At 32.8% G+C, this 23,637-nt stretch overlaps 2 protein-coding genes across 4 annotated transcripts in view; one reads left to right on the top strand and one right to left on the bottom strand.

The window, feature by feature from the left end:
- Positions 1-23,637, top strand: part of LOC126883081 (calpain-9-like) — a 425,026-nt gene that overhangs the window by 215,547 nt on the left and 185,842 nt on the right. The window lies entirely within an intron of this gene.
- Positions 1-23,637, bottom strand: part of LOC126883093 (uncharacterized) — a 70,335-nt gene that overhangs the window by 17,018 nt on the left and 29,680 nt on the right. Inside the window, exon 2 of the mRNA XM_050648326.1 lies at positions 21,130-21,399. Coding sequence (XP_050504283.1) covers positions 21,130-21,382 — 253 coding nt within the window. The 5' untranslated portion in view covers positions 21,383-21,399. The remainder of the gene's footprint in view (positions 1-21,129; positions 21,400-23,637) is intronic.

The following is a 23,637-nucleotide window of genomic DNA, read 5'->3' as shown; positions in this document are numbered from 1 at the left end:
GAAAAATTGTTTCAAGAATACAACGAAAGCCAAGACCGAGAAATTGCGGACGAACTGCTGCACAGTTTGGATGCAGCCAGACGGCAAAAATTGATGGAAACTGTGGAAAAACTAGACTTTAGTAAATAAAGCAGAAAAGCGTGGTCCTTACTTAGAAAACTTGGTAGTAGCAGACACTCAACCTAGAGACAAAGTACCAATAGTTCCCAACAGAGTGGCCTCCCACATTGGAGCAAACTCAAGGGCACCTAGAGATCGTGACCACACCACCAAAGTAAAACAAGAACTAAAAATACTAAAGTCTGCATGCCCTCCTACATCTGAATACTCTGACGAGTTTACTCCAGAAGAAATTACCTCAGCAATATCAGAAATAAAGTCTGGAAAGACACCCGGCTCCGATAAAATACATCCAGAATTTTTACTCCATTGTGGCAAATATGCTAGGAAATGGCTGGCTGATTTCTACACAGATATATTAAAATCAGGAGAAATCCCCCATTCCCTTAAAAAGGCCTCCATTATAGCCATATTGAAACCAGGAAAAGCAAATGATCAACCCCAAAACTACCGACCGATTGCACTGTTGAGCTGTGTCTATAAACTGTTGGAACGCTTAATCCACAACAGAATTAGTAACACCATATTGGGGGTGATACCTATTGAGCAAGCAGGGTTCAGACCTAACCGCAGCTGCACAGATCAGATCCTATCCCTAACAACACATATTGAAGCAGGTTTTCAAAGAAAGCAAAAAACATCCGTTGCTTTCATTGACCTATCAGCTGCATACGACACCGTCTGGAGACAAGGATTAATCTGCAAACTGATCCGTGCCATCCCATGCCAAAAGGTAACCAAACTCATTGATAGCATGCTCACCGACAGACCTTTTCACGTCACAATAGGCAACTTAAGAAGTGTCCAAATGAAGCTCAGCAATGGACTGCCACAGGGATCTGTTTTGGCACCCTTACTCTTTAATTTGTACATCGCGGACCTACCTAGGACAACTTCGCAGAAATTTGGCTATGCTGACGATTGGTTCATTGCAGCAAGACATATTAACATGAATGTTACAGAAACAATACTAACGGATGACCTTGCTGTTATGGGTGAATATTTTCGCAAATGGAGGCTACGGCCCAATGCAACGAAAACTGAAGTGTGCTGTTTCCACCTGAATAATGCCCAAGCCAACAAAAAACTCTCCGTTCACTTTGAAAACAGACTACTCACTCATAACTCAACACCAAAATATCTTGGAGTGACTCTTGACAGAACCTTAAGTTTTAAGGAACACCTTCATAGAACGGCAGAAAAACTGAAGACGCGAAATAATATAATCCAAAAGCTATGTGGCACCACATGGGGGTCCTCAGCCTCCGTACTCAGATCATCCGCTCTCGGACTCGTATACTCGGCGGCTGAATATGCTTCGCCGGTATGGCTCAATAGCAAACACACGAAGATCATTGACATTCAATTAAACCAGACAATGCGAATGATCTCAGGTACAATTCGACCAACACCGAACTATTGGCTTCAGATTCTGAGTCACATTCCACCGCCGAAACTAAGAAGAAGTCATTCTCTTCTCAGAGAATATCGAAAAATTGAGGCTAACCATCAACTACCCATCCACCATGATAAGCTTGATATCAAAATGAACAGACTGCGCTCCAGATATCCCCCATTGTTAAGGGCCACCTCCCTACATCAGGAACATTTCGACCTCACCAACGCTTGGAGAAGACAATGGGAGAGCGACTCACCACAGGAATCACACCAAATGGCCTGTATCGATCAGAAACCGCCAGACTTTGAACTGCCCCGCAATACATGGACGGCGCTGAACAGAATAAGAACAGGTACCGGTAGATGTGCTGACAGCTTGCATAGATGGGGAAAGGCCCTTACTCCTGAGTGTGACTGTGGTGCGCAACGGCAGACCGTCCGCCACATTATTGAGGAATGCCCCCGAAGGCGGTACCCTGGAGTTTTCGATGAGTTCCTGAATGCGACCGAAAATGTTTTACATTATATTAATACATTAGATGTTCGTTTGTGATACTTCATGTAATGTTTTACATACTTTTTTTAAATTATGTGTTCTTATTGTATCTATGCCATACGATAAATAAATAAATAAATCGCCGGCCGATTCATCGCCGGCCCATTCCTCGCCGACCGATTCATCGCCAGTCAGTTAATCGCTATCCGATATATTTCCGAATTTTCGACAGTTGCATTTATTATTTATTTTTAGTATTAATTATGAATTCTAGGAAATGACCATTCCCGTTGCCATACTTAATCTTTTAATAGACTTTTAAACTTTTATAATATACCCTATTCCACGAACATACGCCTGTTTTGGATTATTTCGACAACGAATATTTTACTGTGCAACATAAGAAGTACGAAAGTAAATGGCGCTAATAATTATTCCAATAAACAACAATGTAATTTGCAATTTACTTTCGTTCTTCTTATTTTGCACAGTAAAATATTCGTTGTCGAAATAATCCAAAACAGGCGTATGTTCGTGGAATGGCCCATATAAAATATATTAAACAAACTGGAACATGAAGTAAAAACCACTTCTATGTAAAAGGTATATTTACTAAATTTTTTTTTAAATCCCAATGGATTCAATAAAATGAGTTCATCAGAACGTTTTCAAACCTATCGGTCCATCATCAGTGAATCTAAAATCAAATAAGCAATCCCACTATTAAAATTGAAAATATGACTGAAATTTTGAAAGTTAAAAAGTGTGGTTATGATTACTTACTTGAATACTTGCAAAATAGCCCCAGAACCAAACAATGGTTGTGATTATAAATAAATTACATTTTGTGCATTAACACGTATCTTAACATAATGTAGATTTATTTATAATCACAACCATTGTTTGGTTCTGGGGCTATTTTGCAAGTATTCAAGTAAGTAATCATAACCACACTTTTTAACTTTCAAAATTTCAGTCATATTTTCAATTTTAATAGTGGGATTGCTTATTTGATTTTAGATTCACTGATGATGGACCGATAAGTTTTGAAAACGTTCTGATGAACTCATTTTATTGAATCCAAATATACCGTTTACATTGAAGTGGTTTTTACTTCATGTTCCAGTTTGTTTAACTATAAGGTATACAGCCAACCCAGGGAACTACCCCTTTTTAGTTGATAAAATATATTATAATGATAATCTTTTAAATTTCACGGTCAACATTTCCAACCAAGGGAAACTGTTTCTTAAATTCGAAAAGAACCCAAAATTTCTGTACAAAAATTTAAGGGAAGTAGAACAGTAAACATAATAATATTTTTTATCTTTTTAGTTGTCATAAGTTTTGAACTGAATTAACGTCGTGTCGTGTCATCTCCCATAATACAAAATCAACTGACTAACTGGCGATGAAACGGACGGCGATGAAACGGACGGCGATGAAATGGACTGGCGATGAACCGGCGGCATCGAAACGGCGGCGATGAACCGGCGGCGATGAAACGTCCCATTCCGTTTTTTAACGTATACTTTTGAACTTAGAGATTCCATTTTCTCCAACCTGATTTCTTATTGAAATTTTGGTATTTCTGGTATTTGTCACTCGTTATAACGATAGTTTTTATTATTATAATATATAGACTAAGAGCCGCTATACAGGTGAAATTTCTTAATCATTTTAGGCACGACGGGACCCTATAACTTAAATAGTAGAACCTAAAAGAAAACGATTGAGCACTGTGCCGTCACTTTTCAGTGGCACATGCGTCTACAGTGGCGCGTCAAACTTTCCACTTATGGACGGGATACATAAATTAAAAAATACCCTCCCTTATTAACAGAATTTAATTTTTTTCATTTTTTTAAGTTTTATGTGATTAATACATAAGATTCATCGTAATTTTAACCCACCACCCCCTTCCCCCTGCCCCCACTATCAAAAACTTTATTTTTCGATTTTATTTTTTTTTATGGGATGCAATCAATTTTAAAATTTCAAAAATTCACAAGCATAACTAAGGCTTTTATAAAACACGTCTATTTTTTATAGACCTGTAGGTTGAGTTTACATAACCTCAAAAAAATTTTAAAATTTTTCTTTTGGAAAAAAGTATATAACTTTTTTTTGGGGATAGCTGCAGATCTAATTTTTTCTTAGTCTTGTGTATTTTATCAAGCACTATATTTTTAATTTTTTTCAGATTTTTCTGTAACGCTGGTCACCTTTAAAAATCTAAAAAACTGTTTTCTAAGGGGGTTTTGGGGGGTTTTAACGTGTTTTTCTGATTTTTAAATATTCTAAAGGACTCAGTTACTTCAAGTTAGATATAACCTATAAAAACAAAATTGATTTGATATATTATGAAGTCTATAAAATAGGGAAAATCCCCCAAAACCCCCCAAAAAACAGTTTTTCATATTTTTAAAGGTGGGGAGCCTTACGGAAAAATCTAAAAAAAATTAAAACTATAGTGTTTGATAAAACACATAAGATTAAGAAAAAATTAGACCTGCAGCTATTCCTCAAAAAAAGTTATACGATTTTTTGAAATAAAAAATTCTTTTAATTTTTTGAGGTTATGTACACTCTACCTATGGGTCTATAAAAAATAGACATGTTTTATAAAAGCCTCAGCTATGCGTGTGAATTTTTTGAAATTTTAAAATTGATTGCATCCCACCAAAAAAAAATAAAAACGAAAAAGGAATTTTTTGATGGAGGGGGCAGGGGGAAGGTAGTGGTGGGTTAAAATTACGCTGAATCCTATATGTTAATCACGTAGAACTTAAAAAAATAAAAAAAATTAATTCTGTTAGTAAGGGAGGGTAACTTTTAATTTATTTATCCCGTCCATAAGTGGAAAGTTTGATGCGCCACTGTGGACGCATGTGCCACTGAAAAGTGACGGCACAGTGTTCAAACGTTTTCTTTTAGGTTCTACCATTTAAGTTATAGGGTCCCATCGTGCCTAAAATGATTAAGAAATTTCACCTATAGCGGCTCTTAGTCTAATATGTTATGAGTCTTTAAAAATGTGAAAATTTGTGTGGAGAAAGAGGACCGAAATAAAAAGGTGTTGGTTAAAAATTACCATCCTATTATATTTACGTATATCTCAGCCCTACATGCAGATCAACTTTGACCGGTTGTATCTCAGGAACCACTTATTTAACGTTTTTCTTTTAAAAGAAGCGCCCTGCTTTGTTTATAACCCAAAAAATTGTTTATAATTTTAAAATATTCCTGGGCCCGCGGCCGCTTAAATAGTCAATTTCAATTCTGTAAAGTACATTAGATAGGTATAGTGTCTTTTTATACAAAAATCATAGTAATTCGTATGCATCATTATTATTGCTGTTATTATGGCGACCCTAAATTTTTAATTAACAATTAAATTGTTGCTAAACTATTAACTTAATTTCCATCGGCTTCTTGAAATATAATCTATACCTTAGGAGATTTGATATCACCAAGTTATTTAATTATTGATAAATAATTACTAACCTAAAATTTTAATGGAAAATTTAAAGATTTTGTTGGAAAACCCCGCATTTTCCGAGGAAAATTTTCGTCGAAGTAAATCGGGAAAAACACGTCTCTATGCATAATTTAATTGCGGTGAATTTTCATTTCAGTGTTTTTGGTCTAAAAATAAAATCTTTGGAGTTATAGAGCAAAAATTGAAAAAACCCGATTTTTGGGCTGCGAAGTAAAGAGAGAAGAAACGAGTAGAGGTGGAAATGATCGGTATAGACGTAGAAATTAACATTACATTACATAGTTTCCCACCTTTAAACGTCTCTGAGGGGGGTATTTTATAAAATTCTCCTGTCACAGTGACAGTTGTCATATTCCTTCGATACGTCTAAAGGTGGGAAACTATGTAATGTAATGTTAATTTATACGTATATACCGATCATTTCTACCTCTACTAGTTTCATCTCTATTTACTTCGCAATGTATTATGTTTCCATCTTTTGCGGTATTCTGTCGGTTATTAGCAGACTCATCACTGTATTTAACTAAAAATAAAATCAATTGCTCCATTAGTTGCATTCTGTTCTTACATAAAAACTAAGATTGTTTTCTTATATCATAAAGTTTTTGTTGGTGAAATATTAAGGTCCTAAGTGTAGCATAAATGGTTGAAAAACGTAAAATGCGAATACTTGTTTTTTATCGTTTTTTTTTTTTCGCAATTATTGTTATTTTTCAACAAGGGTGACAATTTCTAAAATTTTCAACGAGTTCTGTATTGCAGAAAATTCAATTGCGCAACTTTTATGTCAGAACAACTTTTCTCAGAAATGAATACTTTCAAAGTTATAATCAAAAAACGAAGAAAAAAATCGAATTTTTTTTAATACTTTTTAATAGCACACTTTTTAATAGTGTCACACATTCATCACACATTGTTGTCACACACATCATTCTATAAAATTATAAAATGTAGGTAGTAGAAGTTAAACAACAACAACAATATGTAATGCACAAAATAAACGTATTATTTTTTCAAAAAGTATAAATATCCAAATATCTAAATGATGTAAAACACAGAAGCAAGATGGGATAGAAATGAAAGAAATGATAGTATTTAATGAAAGTATCCAATTGAATGCAGGCAATATCAACGCAACGTGAACATCATAATGTGCGTACGCCCCACAGAAAGGGTGTGAAGAACAGGAAATAGCAGCACTATGCTTGTCCTCCCATGGTAGTTAGACCAGGCCGCATCTGTAAAAATATTAGTACATTTGGACGTTGACAGGTAACTCATATTTTTTGCAAAAATTGCTTGAAAATAACTCATATAATAATATTTGAGTTATCCTCCCACTCAAAAAGGTCCGGAACATTGTTTAAATAATTTATAACATAAATTTTATAACATAATTCCTATACATATCAAACAAGAACCTAAATTATTTAAATTTAAAAAATACATAAAAACCTATCTAAAAACCCACTTACAATTATTTTTGGACGCAATGTCTTAATGTATGAACGGCAGCATAATCAGAGTAAAATTTGGGTGTATATTGGTATTATAACTAACAAAGTATTCAGCAGCTAGAGAGGTTTACCGTCCGTCTTGTTCTGTTGCATTATCTCTTCGATAGTTAGGTATGTTACTTCTTAGTTCCAACCTTAATACTACTTTTATGTACAATTGATACAGTTTCGATTGACATAGTACAGTGCAAAACAGGCAACTCTTGCCCAGGCATGGTGCTGAGTCAGTCGATACTAATAATAATATAGGATCTAAATGTAAAATGTTGTACACACATATTTTTGAATAAATTTGAAACAAAATGTCAAAAAATGAAGGAGAAATTCGATTTTTTTCTTCGTTTTTTGATTATAACTTTGAAAGTATTCATTTCTGAGAAAAGTTGTACTGACATAAAAGTTGCGTAATTGAATTTTCTGCAATACAGAACTCGTTGAAAATTTTAGAAATTGTCACCCTTGTTGAAAAATAACAATAATTGCGAAAAAAACGATAAAAAACAAGTATTCGCATTTTACGTTTTTCAACCATTTATGCTACACTTAGGACCTTAATATTTCACCAACAAAAACTTTATGATATAAGAAAACAATACTATGAATTTCATTAAGATCGGTTGAATAGATTTTGCAAAATAAATTTTGCAATCCAGCTTTCGCAAAAAAAATTATTTTTTTCAAAATCTTGCAGGACTGAATATAAAGCAGACAGCAAGTTTAATTTCTTTTTCATATAGAAGAATACCGTACCTTTCATTTGCAATTTGCAAAATTAAAATCGGTTTACCACTGCGGCGTCAGGAATTTTTTTAAGTACACATTTTTTTTGGTGCTAGGCGCAGGACAGCGGTTAGTTTGCTCTGATTGGGCAATTCAATGACCTTTGATAATGATTGACAAATTTTAATTTATTAGTACATTTCGATATACATAAATAAATAAATTTGTTTATTGCAAAATAAAAACACATTCCTTTGAAATAACACTTTTTTGGCAAAAACTTTCTTTGTTCATATATTTTAAGTTAGAGAATAAAAGTTTATTATTTTTAAACATATGCAACTGTTTAAACAATATTTCACAAACAATAATCAAATTAGTTTGATTTTTGTGGAATTAAAATATTAAAATACAACAAAATATAGTATAAGAAAATAATGTATTAGATAAAGATTGGAAGAAATTTTGGTGGAAATCAACTTGTGTGAATCGAACACCGCTGTCCTGCGCGTAGCACCAAAAATTAATGTTTATTTAAAAAAATTCCTACGCCGTGGTAGTTAATGAATTTTAATTTTAAATTGCAAATGAAAGGTACGGTATTCTTCTATACGTAAAAAAAATTCAACTTGCTATCTGCTTTATTTTCAGTCCTGCAACATTTTGAAAAAATGAATTTTTTTGCGAAAGCTGGATTGCAAAATTTATTTTGCAAAATCTATTGCACCGATATTAATGAAATTTGCAGTATTGTTTTACTATATTATATAGTTTTTCTGGGTAAAATATGAAGGTCCTAAGTGTAGCATAAATGGTTGAAAAACGTAAAATGCAAATACTTGTTTTTTTATGGTTTTTTCTCAATTATTGCTATTTTGCAACAAGGGTGACAATTTTTAAAATTTGTAACTAATCCTATATTGTAGGAAATTTAACTACGCATCTTTTATATCAGTACAACTTTTCGCGAAAGTGAATACCTACTTTGAAAGTTATAATCAAAAAACGAAGAAAATAATCGAATTTTTCCTTCATTTTTTGACATTTTGATTATTTAAACAATATTCCGGACATTTTTGAGTGGGAGGATAACCCAATTATTATTATAAGAGTTAATTCCAAGAAATTTCTGCCAAAAAATATGAGTCACCTCTCAACGTCCATCTCAAAACAGATGCGCCCTGGACTAAGTGGCTGAAGGGAAAATCAGATAGATCTGGTGCTGCGTAGAAGTCAACTAAAAGATTATGACATAGCAAACAATAAACCTGATCAATCCTTTTAAAGAAAAATATTGATTGGGATATTGGGATCATCTGCGACAATAGTATGTGGAAAATAAGGTTTAACCACGAGTTATGTCACTATTATAAAGAACCCTCTAGATCAGAGCAAATTACGCAAAAATAGAAAAATTGCGCTGGGCACGTCACCTTATAAGAGTGGATAATGTCTGAAAGGGGGCATCCATAAACTACGTCGTTGAGAAGAGGGAGGGGGGGGGGGCTTGCTTATTACGACGGAATACGACAGGGGGGAGGGGGGGTATGAGTGACCATTCGACGTCGTTTAATATATTGGTAGCTATATTTAAATTTGTCGCTATTGTGTCTATAAAAATAATTTTTTACTAGCTTCTACCAGCATTAAAGTATCAGATATTCATATAAAAACGTATAGTTTTTGATATGAAATTGAAAATAGAACAAAACGTTTACGAATAAATATACCTTTGTTAAAATTAAAAACAATAATTCTATTATAGATACTTTTATCGCATACTTTTCATTTCGTTTTTATTATCAGTCATACAGCGTTAAAATAATATTAGGTAGAACTTTTGTACAGGACAGCAAAACAATAAGACATTGTTCTTTGGGTTTAAACAATCGCTTCTATATACAGAACAACGGCTGGAAGCAAAAAATATTAAATTCAATTTAATATTTGTCAATGTTAGTTCATTTATGTGCTGCATATGTGTGTGAAACAACAGTTCTGAAGAACGAATAGAAATAAAATGGCATCGAAATCAAAACAAAATAAATATCAAGATTTATATGATGCAGTTAAGAAAGCATACCCCGATAAAAGTGGTGTTTTTTGTCAAAATAAGGCTAATGAGTTGTGGAGTGAATTGAAAAAAAAGTACGCAGATATTAATGACCTACATAATAATACCGATTTGGAAATAAAAAAATTATTGGAATCAGCGACAAAAAGGAAGGCTGCGTTTACAAACTTTTTTGTTACAGTAAGTACCTTTTAAATTTATGATTAATGTTAAGAATAACAAATCACAGTAAAAAAATATTTTAGAAATATTAGTTACTCTGGATAAATAAAAATAATTCGTTTTTTCGCCGAGTCTTTTATACACAATTATTATCTAACTAATTAGTATGATTCTTTAAAATGAAAATTTAACTACAAGTAGTGGAATATATTTTCCCGCCAAAAAACTGTAGAACTACATGGATCAAAAGTCCATGGAAAAAAACAGAATATTCGTTCAATATGCAGTCGAGTTCGCCCAATAAAAATTGCTAAATATAGAGAATCTGAAGCTTTGTGTCTTTTGAAAGATTCTGATGAATCTGAATATTTAGAATGGATCGACGTAGAAAAAATTGATCCTGAAGTGACTTTCCCCGTAGAAATTAAAGAAGAAGAAAAAAATAATATGACTAATAATATCAGTGAATGGTTGGGAAAAGAAAAAGACTTTTAAAATTATTTATTTATAAGTAGTAACGTATGTTATAAAGTATATGTGCTTAACTAAATACTGTGTTCATATATTTTTTATTAAATTACATTATTTTTAAGTGAATTATTAATTTTAATTACTTAAGGGGGTAGGCGCAAAATCTTGGTCCAATGCTATTTAAATGTATTTATTTTTTTCGAATACTAAGAAAAACTAATAAAGATTTTTGAAAAATTTAAACGCAGATTGAAAGACTACATTATTGCCGAGGGCCAAAAGTTTCTGAAAACATCTATAATGTTTATTTTAATAAGTTACAGGGGTTTAAAAGAAAATTTAGTCTGATTTTTCATTTCCAATATTTCATTCAAAAGAAACCTTTTGTTTATTCTAAGGGACTTTTAGCTCTCGGTAATAATGCAATATTTTATTCTACGTTTAAATTTTTGAAATATATTTATTAGTTATCTCAGGATTCGAAAATAATTAATGCATTTAAATAGCATTGGACCAAGATTGTACGCGTACCCCCTCATATTTGATAAAAAAAAAACAGAAATAATATTGATTTTTTTTAAATCAATGAAGGGGGGTCGTGAGTTGCAATGACGACGTCGACATGGGGGGGGGGTCGTCTCTAAACGACCGAATTACGACGGAGGGGGGGGAGGGTATTAAAAAGTCCAAATTTTTTACGACGTAGTTTATGGATGCCCCCCAGATCTAGTAGAACTATGGTGGAATGTTGACCAGTAGGAAGACCAAGGAAAGGTGGATAGATAGTGATACTCCATAGTAAAGAGATCCAGGGATAGAGACAACCTATAGAGGGATGCTAGGGAAGCCCGGGGCTGTAGCGCAATAGGAGACAGAGAGAGAGAGAGAGAGAGAGAGAGAGAGAGAGAGAGAGAGAGAGAGAGAGAGAGAGAGAGGAGAGAGAGAGAGAGAGAGAGAGAGAGAGAGAGAGAGAGACGAGAGAGGAGAGAGAGAGAGAGAGAGAGAGAGAGAGAGAGAGAGAGAGAGAGAGAGAGAATTAAAATAAGAACTAATGCTCTTCTTCTTTTTGTTTAAAATTAATGTATCCACATATACTACGATATTTTAATAATTGGATAAGCTTTATAATCATTTATTGAAACCCAAATACAAACTTATATTTTAACAGATAATATTTTAATGGTTGACATTAACCTTGACAGTTGACATCCCGTCCGTCTCACGGGTATGTTCGGTTTAGTATTGGCCATGAGCCGATGGGTAGAGGGGATTTGACAGCTTTCGCCAGCGCTGTTAGTGGCAGTTTTGTGCATTTATCTGATAAATTTAAATGGCGCGCCATGGGTAGAGGAGAGGGGATTTGACGGTTTTCGCCACAGCTGTTAGTGCAGCGTTGCCACATTTAGTAGATTTCTACTTTTTTGGTAGATTTTTGATATTTTTAAAAAATTCTAGTAGGCAATATTTTTTAGTAGATTTTTGGTATATTTCAACATTTTCTTATGACTAAAATAAAATTTGCTTTTTAATAGTATTTACCCCATTTCTAAATTAATTTTTAGACATTTTGTTACAATTTCCCAATGTCATTACCGAAAATAAGATTCAGGGGTGGGATTCTGTGTACAATCTCTAACACCGCCGACCGCTTTCTATCAATGTCAATATATTTGAATTTTTAGTTTTAATTCAAATATTTTCTTGTTTTACAAGTGTCACTTCAGCATCAACTAGCAAAACTAGAAAATAATTCAATTAAAGCTAAAAATTCAAATATTTTCACGACAATTGACATCGATAGAAAGCGAAGTGTAGATATCTACAGTGCACGGAATCTAGCCCCAGGACGTAGATGATGAATATTAAACAGAAATGAAACTGGATTCTGGTGTAACAAACTTGCAGATTTCAAGTAGCAGTGCAATCAGTACCTATTTCAGGTGTTATTGAAGAGTTCTGGTATTCGGTGGTCGGTGAGCCTGTTAGAAGCTAACGATGGAAAACTAAAATAATTATAATATATGTAACTTTGAAAAACAACAAATGTTGTGTTTGCGTGTTTCTAATGTAAAATGCGAAATAATTGTTTGAAGAATGTGATCCAGATATGCAGATGTTAAAATCAGTGGATGACAAAATATTATATACAAATATTAAATATGAAACTGATAAAAATTAATTATAGTTGGTCATTTTGTTCCCCAGTTAAAATATAAAAAAGTTTGGTTTTTGTTTACAGTCATATTAATTTCTAGTTAAACTCCCTCTGTGGCTCAGTGGTAAGAGCGCCTACATTTGGATCGAAAGGTCCGAATGGTCGTGAGTTTGAATCTCACCAGGGTAGAGAATTTTTCGTTTATTATAAATTAATAAAGGAAAATAGTTTCTATCCTTGTGGGATCGGTACCCACCGGAGGGACCGCAGACGTTCGGATACAATTAGCGTCTCTGCAAAGACAATGACATCGACTTTGCAAAGTAACAAGACACTTACTCAACACACACACTACACAAGTCGACTTTACACTACATGATTTATCACGTGATTTATCATATGATTTTGCCCATGACCAGCCGCATGACAATGCTTATGATAAAACACAATGCTTATGGCAATATCATATGACAAATCACACAGTGTAAACATGTAAATTTTACTCCATGACTAAATCATATGACAAATCACATGATAAATCATGTAATGTAAAGTCGACTTAACACTAGCTACCTAATTGGTAAAATCCACTGTACCATCACCATGCCAATGCCCATTAGTTGTCGAGGCATTAGCTAAATAAAAAAAATTTCTAGTTAGTCAGCTGTTATTTTTATTATAAAAAGTCATAAATTATATACAAATATATTAATAAAGTTTATAAAGTTAATAAAGTATATTTTAGTTTTTGATAAGTAGATTTTAGTAAGCTAAGATTTTCTAAATAAAATGTGGCAACGCTGTGTTAGTGGCAGTTGGCACAGTTGGCAGTTTTGTTTTGTGCATTTGATAAACTTCACAAACTGAAATGGCGGGTAATATGGATTTTTCAAAAAAGAAAACAAGATATTGCAGCTGTTGTATTGATTCATGTAAAAATATTGAATATAACAGTACTGGATGCAGTTATTATATTCGGAAACATTGCGTACATGTCCTGTATCAACTAAATCCTTTCCTTTTTTGGTGTTGCTGATTGAAATTGGATATCATGGGAAATAAGACTGAATCCAGTATAATGTTTAATATCCATTTTGATAGAATTCAAACAAATTACAATTCATACAAATTACAAATTTTAATAAGCAAGCAGTAAGCACACAAAAATAAACAGAGGTCATATAAACTTATTCTTTTTCTCAATGGTCTCTTGCGTAAGCAGTCATCCAGTCTCACGAACTTATATATTAAATATTAAAATTATAATGAATAAAATAAAAAAACATAATTAATTTTACTATTAATTCTGTGTATTCGTTTAGTAATCAGGTTACAATAATATTTCAGTTCATAATTTGTGTCTTTCTAGATAAGTATCTATTTTTCTCGTTTTGTATATTTCACATACATAAATTTTATCAGAAAAGTATAAGTTTCAAACCGCGAGATAGCGCTACCGTCGAAACTCACAGCCAATAGTAATACATAGTCAAACACCTTCCCTCAAAGGTCCATTCTATGGGGGGGTTTGAATAGACGACCTGATTTTGAGCTGTTGCCTTTTGGGGCTAAGATTGTTTGAAGTATTTATAGATGTTTTTGGGGGCTTAATAATTCCTAAGTTTTCAGTACTGTGAGGATCGTGATGGTGGTCATGATTCTGTTTATTTTTTGTTATGTCACTGCCATTTGGGTGTGTGTTTACATTGTTCTGTTTATGTAGATTATTTTGTTTATGTCTTACGACAATGTTTTGCTTTTGGGTATATAGATTATCGGCTTGAGCTAAGTCAGGGTAAAACTCAGGTTCTAGTAGCAGCTCACTAGCTTGGGATTTTGTTATTGAGTGTTTCATTTGGTTTGTATTGCGCCTAACTATTCTACTGTTATACTCTTTTCTGACCCAGTATGATCTTGGTTCCTTAGCTTTTTCAATAACCACTGCTTTGTGCCATATTTCATCCCTTCTACTTTTCACTACTACCTTATCACCCTTTTTAAACTCAGTTACTGCTTTACGTGCTGTTTTATCATAATGTATTTTCACCTTCCCTTGTTGTTTGCACAGCAATCCATATGTTGTTTTCTGTATCTGAGGTTTTAATTGTTTACTAGTTATGGGTAGTTGAGTCCGTAAAGTCCTGCTTTGAAGAATCTGGACCGGAGAGGCATGCAGTGCAATTATTCCTGTATTGTTATATTCCATTACAGATTCACGAAAATCAGTGTTTGTTTCTACACTTTTCCTTAATATTTGTTTTGAGATGCTGACAGCCTTTTCTGCAAGACCATTACTTTGGTGCCACTCTGGAGTACATGTTGCAATAGTTATATCCTTTTCACGGTAATAATTCAAACATTTCTGTGACACAAAGGGTAAGTTGTCAGCAATTAAAAACTGTGGGTATCCAAATTTACTGAACAGATCTTGGAATGCACTGATTACAGAATTTGAAGTCTTATCTTTTAAAATGGCAAGATCTATCCAATGGGAAAGATAGTCTATAGTTACAAGATAGTATTTAGCTCCGAACTCCACTATATCAGAGGCAACTTTATTAAATCGTAACTTAGGTACAGAATGAGGTAACATGGGTTCCTTGAAATTCTTGGGTAAGTACTTTTCACATGTTCTACATTCTTTTATGAATGTTGTGATGTTGTCGTTAAGGTGGGGCCAATAAAATATTTTTCTTGCCTTATTTATGGTTTTGCTTATACCTAGGTGTCCTTTATGCATTATTGTCATGTAATTCTTTCTCAGAGCTGTAGGAACTATAATTTTGTCCTCAAGGAAGACTATACCAGCTTTAACGAAGATGCTATCTTTTAGCTTATAGTATGGTCTGCAATTTGCTGGTAGCATATTCTCTTTTGGCCATCCATTGAAGTAGTAGTCAAAAATTTTTGAAAGTGTTTCATCCTTACTCGTGAATTCTCTTAATTCAGATCGTTTCTCAATACTCATTGGTAGATGTTTGCTCACAGAATGTACCATTTCAATCATTTCAGGGTCGTTTTCCTGCACTTTTAAACTAGCACGTGACAACATGTCTGCGAAATGGATATTTTTACCTGAAACATATAATGTATTCAAGGAATACTTCAGAAGTTTCAACCTTAATCATTGTAATCTCACAGATCCAATTTTACATACAGGTTTTGCCATAATAGATATAATTGGTTTATGGTCTGTCTGTACATCAACAATAGATTTATAAATGAAATCATGGAACTTTTGGGTGCCATAATGAACTGATAAAAGTTCTTTCTCTGTTTGGCTATAGTTCACTTCGTGATCATTCATATTTCGAGAAGCGCAAGCTACCAGTTTTAAAATTTTATTCTCATGTTCTTTTAAGTTTTCAAAACACTTTTGTTGTAATGGGAGCCATTTAAATTCTACGTCAGATTTTAAAAGTTCACATAAAGGTTTAATATGCTCTGCCATGTTCGGGATGTATTTTCTAACATAAGTAAAGCTTCCAATTATTCTTTGAAGTTCAGTTTTGTCTTTTGGTCTTTCCAAATTACAAAGAGATTCAACCCTATCTGGGTCTATTTCCATACCTTTCTCTGAGAATACTTGTCCCATAAATTTTACTTGCTTCTGGCAGTATTGAAATTTTTCTTTATTGAATTTGGCACCGGTTTCTTTGGCTCTTTTTATCACTTGTGCAACTGCTTTATCATGTTCCTCTTTATCTCGGCCAACTACTATCATGTCGTCATGTAAGATCTGAACATTTTCTAAGTCTCCAATATTTGTTTCAACTTGTTCCTGGAATAAGTCTTGGGAGTTTGAAAGCCCATAAGGCAGAACCACATATCTGTAGATACCAAAAGGTGTAGCAAAACTACATTTCCAAGAGGAGTTCTCATCTAATTCTAAGTGGTGATACCCTTCAGCCAAATCAAATACAGTGAATATTTTTTTCCCAATCATATTGGAGCACACTTCTTCAATGGTCTTGACTGGTTGTGGTTTTCGTATAATTTGACCATTAAGGTTTTGTGGATCTAGACATAATCTCAATGTACCATTACTTTTTTCAACAATTACTATACGGTTTATGCTGGCACGAGGGTCTATCTCATCCACTTTTACTATGGCTTTCCTCTGCACTAGCCTCTCAAGCTCGTTTTTTAGAGGATCTTTTATGGCGAATGGAACCTTTGTGGGTGGATAACTGACTGCTTCGAAATTTTTTGTAGTAGTTATCTTAAATTTCCCTTCAAATCTTCCATAGCCAGAAAATATTTCATGATGCTCTGCTATGAATTGATCTTTCTCAAAATTGTTGTTACATTTTTTAATATTTACCCTGTTTATTCGTGTTAAAAGACCAAGATCAACACAAGCCTGCCCACCTATCAAAATTTTGTTAGCTCCTTCAACAATTACAAAGTTTTCATATATATTTTTGGTCTTATACTTACAATGAAGGCTTACAATACCAATAGTTTTTGCCTGAGTGCCTTCAAAACCCTTTACAATAAATTTATTTTTACATACCTTAAACTGCTTGTTAATCCTTTTAAAAAGTTTGTTTGGTATTACTGAAATGTCAGCCCCTGTGTCTAGCTTTACTTTAAATTTGGAATTCTCTACTTCAACAATCTCATCCCAAAGGTCCCGTAACTGATCTGAAACATTAACATCATTTATCACTAAACTAGAACTACTATCACTATCACTGTCGGATTTCTCTTGGTTGTCCACATTCTCTACATTTCTTACTCTACAAGCAACTGCAAAGTGGTTCAAGATTCCACACCATGAACATGATTTTCCAAACGCTGGACACTTCCTTGGCCCATGCATTGTTTGACAGCGCCTACATTTAAATTTGTCTTGCTGTTTTCTGCTTGTATGTTTATCCTTGGGAAACCTCTTGATAGCATGAATTTCTGCAATGCTCTCTTCTTCAAACATTTTGTTCTGGTTCTTACTGATTTCACTTGCACGGCAAATTTCTATGGCTTTGTTTAACTTTAGCTTGTCGATTCTTAGTAGAGCTTCTCTTGTGACTGTATCACGAATGCCCATGACAATTCTGTCTCTTAGAGCTTTCTCCTCAGTTGTTTCATCTGGGTCTGTTACATTAAAATTACAAGATTTCACCAGGTGCTTTACTTCAGTGAGGTAATGCTCAAAAGACTCGCCCTCTTTTTGGTTTCTGCTTAAAAACTTGTATCTTTCAAACACTTCATTGGCTCTTGGATTAACATATACCTCTAGCTGTTCCATCATGTATTTGTAGGGCTCAGCAGTTCCATCAGGGATTGCAATTGTGCACATTATTCTAGCGGACTCGGCTCCTATTATATTTCTGAGGATTGCCAGCTTTATATTATCGGCAGACTGATCTTTCCCTGTGGCTACTAGATAATCTTCAAATGAGATTTTCCAAAACTTCCATGTGATAGCGGCATTCTGCCCCTGTAAGTCGAAATCTGGAGGCAATTTTACAGGTCCATGTATGTGTGACTGTGCCATGTTTAAAATTAATGTATCCACATATACTACGATATTTTAATAATTGGATAAGCTTTATAATCATTTATTGAAACCCAAATACAAACTTATATTTTAACAGATAATATTTTAATGGTTGACATTAACCTTGACAGTTGACATCCCGTCCGTCTCACGGGTATGTTCGGTTTAGTATAGTAATACATAGTCAAACACTTTTTATATAGATATTACTCTGTCTGTTTTTCAATGTGCCTCCAGTAAGTTGTCATTCCATCTTCTTCGTGGTCTTCCACCGTGCTCTTATGTTAAGTTTGAGACGCCCTGTAGGGAGGACGAGGTACAAATGGGAGTATTCGAGGTGTGCAAGTACTTGGAAGGGAATTGAGAAACGATCGTGCGCGAGTCGCGGAGAAATATTGCAACTATCTTAAATAATTCATATTGTCAATTGAAATTGTCAAATTGACGTATATTTCATACCTTCTGTCATTGAAGCAGATAAATTATACAGGGTGTCCCGAAAAGAATGGTCATAAATTATACCACAGATTCTGGGGTCAAAAATATGTTGATTGAACCTCACTTACCTATACACAATAGTGCACACAAAAAAAGTTACAGCCCTTTGAAGTTACAAAATGAAAATCGATTTTTTTTCATATATCGAAAACCCTTCGAGATTTTTCATTGAAAATGGACATGTGGCATTATTATGGCAGCAACATCTTAAAATAAAATTAAAGTGAAATTTGTGTACCCCATAAAAATTTTAAGGTGGTTTTGTTCCTTTAAACCCCCCAAACTTTTGTGTACGTTCCAATTAAATTATTATTGTGACGCCATTAGTTAAACAAAATGTTTTTAAAACTTTTTTGCCTCTTAGTACTTTTTTGATAAGCCAGTGTTTATCGACCTATTTTGAATATTTGTCGAATCCACCACATATTTGTATATGGTTAAGTACGATTATAGAGACCTGTTAATAATCTGAAAATGTATTTATGATTTACATTTTTAGGAATATTTTGAAAAAGAAGCCATATCTCGATAAAAGGTGATTTGTCAAAAAAAGACTAAGAGGCAAAAAAGTTTTAAAAACACTGTGTTTAACTAATGGTACCACAATAACAGTGTAATTGGAACGTACAAAAACATTTGGGGGGTTTAAAGGAACAAAACCCCCATAAAATTTTTATGTAAATATATTAAAAAAGAAGCCGCATCTCGATAAAAACTGGCTTATTGAAAAAATACTAAGAGTAAAAAAAGTTTTAAAAACGTTGTGTTTAACTAATGATACCACAATAATGAATTAATAGGAACGTATACAAAAGTAAGGGGGGGTTTAAGGTAACAAAACCCCCATAAAATGTTTATGGGGTGGACAAACTTCACTATAATTTTGTTTTAAGATGTTACTGCCATAAGAATGATACATGTCAATTTTTAATAAAAAATCTCTAATAGTTTTCGGTATATTGAAAAAAATCGATTTTCATTTTGTAACTTCAAAGGGCTGTAACTTTTTTTATGAGCACATTTGTACTAAGGTAAGTTAGGTTCAATCGAACTATTTTGACCGCAGAATGTGTGGTATAATTTATGACCAATCTTTTCGGGACACCCTGTATATTGCTCCACAATATTGATATGATATGCAATTATTATATAAAGGTTAATTTAATTAATTGTATTTTGCTTGCAGTACTGCATTTTAATAACTAATTTTATTTATTACATACAATTTTTTACGTTTGCATAACATAACCTGCATCTTATTTTTTCTTCTTATTATTTTTTTGGACTATGGCCTTGACAATTATCCAGCAACCAGGACTAATAATTGGCCAATATAATTAAAAGTGCGAATAAGAGTACAGAGCGTAGAAACAGAGGTCGCTTTGCCGAACTTGCACGGTCCCAATATATCGAAATCGTATTGTAGTCTTATGTTTTCTGAACATTTTGTTTTTTAAATGTCCCTGATATCTTTAGAAATAAAAAATAGACGGTTTTGTAATTTAACATGTGTTTTAACCGAAACAAAAGTTTGAGACACCTTGTAGGGAGAAAAAGGCACAAAGGTGAGTATACCTCGATAATTTGTTGTAGTCTCATATTTTGTGAATATTTTTTTTAATTCCTCTGATATCTTTAATAACAAAGAAACTAGACGATAGTATTCTTTAATATGTGTTTTAACTGACGACATGCGTCACATCACATATGTGAAACATAGAAAAACATATTAAAGATTAATACCGTCTAGTTTCTTTGTTATTAAAGATATCAGAGAAATTAAAAAAATAAAATATTCAAAAAATATGAGACTACAACATAATATCGGGGTATACTCACCTTTGTGCCTTTTTCTCCCTACAAGGTGTCTTAAACTTTTGTTTCGGTTAAAACACATGTTAAATTACAAAACTGTCTATTTTTTTTGTTTCTAAAGATATCAGGGACATTCAAACAACAGCATGTTCACAAAACATAAGACTACAATATTATTCTGATGTATACTCACATTTGCACCTCGTTCTCCCTACAAAGTGTCTCAAACTTAACTCAAGAAAAACATATTTTTTTCTTCCACCCGGTATAAGTACAAAAAATAAGTTTGAGTAAACCTTTGCACAATTGTGTAAATACTAAAGAAAAGGCTAAAATAAAAAAAAATAGCGGAATCCGTCTGTTCGCGAAAAAATCAACTATGAAAATCAGCACAATTTTCTATATCCTTAACTTTTGACGAGCAGTTTATTAAATTCGTGCGGCCTACGTTGTAAATCATCTTCACTTTGAGATATTGCGTCGTCTGCATAGAAGATTATTTTAAGTTGTTTTCTCCCATTTGGTATCCCTTTTTTGTTCTTACTAATATAATGCATCCTGTTAAATTGAATAATGGCTTCTATCTTATCAAACTGGTTTTCATTTTTAAAGCGAATGATCCATATAAATAAAAATAAAAAATACGAAGTCAAAATTTGATTGTTTTATTGAATATACAGTACAAATAAGGTACCTACCTAGAACCCGTTTAAACTTTTTATCCGAATCAGCCCTCTTTGTGTCCTCTGCTAACCGTTTGGCATACTGACTAAACAGAGATGCTATTTCCATAGTTGACATTAGCATCTTCATATGCGGTCCTAGTTTATCGGTTTCCTTATACACTGTTTCTTCTTCTGTTAAATAAAACAAGACTCTTGCAAATGTCTCTTGATCATCTTTGAACACAGTACTTAGTTCAGTTATAATTTTTTTCGGATCAATTGCCATGGCGAATAGATAGATATCTAGAACAAAATGTGCATTAGTAATGTATGAAATCGAATTTATTGGTAGAAGATTAGTTTCAGATACTACTGATTCTAATTGATATACAAATCCTTGTCAGAAAATAAAAAGTTACCGTAGTAGTTAAAATCTAAATGGATCTGATGCTTAGACTAGAATACGCTGATGAATCTGATAAACCTATGAATGATCAATGGGTCTCTTGAGCTATCGACTTTAAAATCGACCTATGAATAGAGAGATTTTGCACCTCTTATTTTGCAATTCCGTTATGGTTATCGTTATACTACGTCTGCGCAGTAGCGAATAAATGATCCGTTATCGTTATTAAACATAAGGGATTCCGTAATTTACGGAGGTTTAAAGTAGTGCTTATCGTTATCGTTATATTAATGGTTAAATTGCTTTGTTGCCAGAATGTAAAAAAATCAGTAAAATAACATTTACATAGATTCTAATTTTGATTACCTATAAATTAAAATATCAAAAACTGTTCAAGTATATGCTTAACATTACAATAACGTTGTGCAGTGAGGTTATGTTTAAATAACGATAACGATGACACAAAAAACATACTTGACAGGCTGCAAAAACTCTGCTTTTTAACGTTGCCGTAATCGTTATGCTTAATAAAGTTAACCATAGCGGAGCCAAAATCATCGGTTATTTTAAGAGGTGCAAAATCTCTCTAATAAGCTTATGTCTCGGTATTTAAAGTCCTGTAGCCCTGTTTTTCGTTATCCTTTATTCTTACTTTCCCTTCTGTCGATATTTCTGCCTTACTTATTTTACTCCTTTCACTGTTAAATCCTGTATTATTTGCTCTTGTTTTTTTTTAATATTTGTATTTCTGTCATTATTATTTGCTCTCTATAGTACGGGATCCGAATAGGAGGTCGAAATGTACCCATCTGCTTGCCGGATGAAACATCTTTTTTATTAAATTTCATACATAGACAAACACGACCAGCATGGGTTGCCTATCAAAATCCTGTCATAGCTATCCTTAACGGGGGGCGTAGGGGTTGAAATCAACATTTTAAGCACATTTTTGTGAATTCTTTTTTTGAAAGTATGAGAGAATAATTTTATTTTTAAATTAAACAAGAATATTAAGTATAATTCAAAGAATATTAAAAAAAAATCAAGAAAAAATATTGAAAAATAAGCCAACGGTGGCAAATTGTTAAAGACACCTCAAAATAAAAAAATATGAAAAAAATATTTTTAAGAAACGCTTTTCTTTGGTTACGAGTGACTAAAATTAAACATATTATAAAAGAATCAACTAAAAAGCAAAAAAAAAAAAATTGAAAAATCTAACACATTCGTCAAAGAAAAGCGTGGCGCCTATTCATCGAATAAACGGTTTTCGCCCACGCTTTTCTTTAACGAAAGTCGTGTTAGACTTTTTCAATTTTTTTTATTTTTTGCTTTTTAGTTGATTTTTTTATGTTTAATTTTTTTCACTCGTAACTAAAGAAAAGCGTTTCTTGAAAATATTTTTTTCATATTTTTTTATTTTTTACTTTTTAGTCTTACACTTTTCAAACATTAAAATATATCGTTATGTTTATCAAAATATGTATAAAACATATGATGTACAAACATGAAAAGTAGTCGGAATCGGCAAAAAATTTGAAACTTTGTTGTTTATTTATGAAGCATAAACAATTAACGTAAAATTTGAAATTACGTATAGTTCATATAATTAGCTACAATCCATAAAAGTTTCAAGTTTCTTCATTGTAAGAAACAAGAGAATTTAAGCATTTTTCGTTAAAATCGTTCTTTTATTTAAACAATTAATAAACAAAAAAAAATTTTATTGACTATTCGTGTATTGTTCCCGCGAATGCATATGTCTGCAAATTTTTAGTCATTTGCATTGAAGAAAAGGCAGTCAAATTAACTTCCAAAAATTTGACCCAAACGATAGAACTAAAGAAAAGTGTTTAATTAAATAATACGACAAAACGAATTCTACTGTTAATTGCAGCACAAAACGTCTCTACCGGCGGTTTTTCTAAGACTACGATAAAAACACGAATTTTTTCAATTCGAGTTTTGGTTGAAGTTTTGTTTCGTATCGTATTGAAATTTGACACGAATAAACGCGGAGATATATATAAAAAAATATATGAGCGTTCAAAATTTGAAATTTTATTGTTTATTTATGAAGCATAACGTAAACAATTAACGTAAAAAGTGAAATTATGTATAGTTCATATCATTAG

This window comes from Diabrotica virgifera, chromosome 1 (assembly GCF_917563875.1).
Source record: "Diabrotica virgifera virgifera chromosome 1, PGI_DIABVI_V3a".
In the NCBI taxonomy this organism is placed as follows: domain Eukaryota; kingdom Metazoa; phylum Arthropoda; class Insecta; order Coleoptera; family Chrysomelidae; genus Diabrotica; species Diabrotica virgifera.
This window is presented reverse-complemented; position numbering and strand designations above follow the sequence as displayed.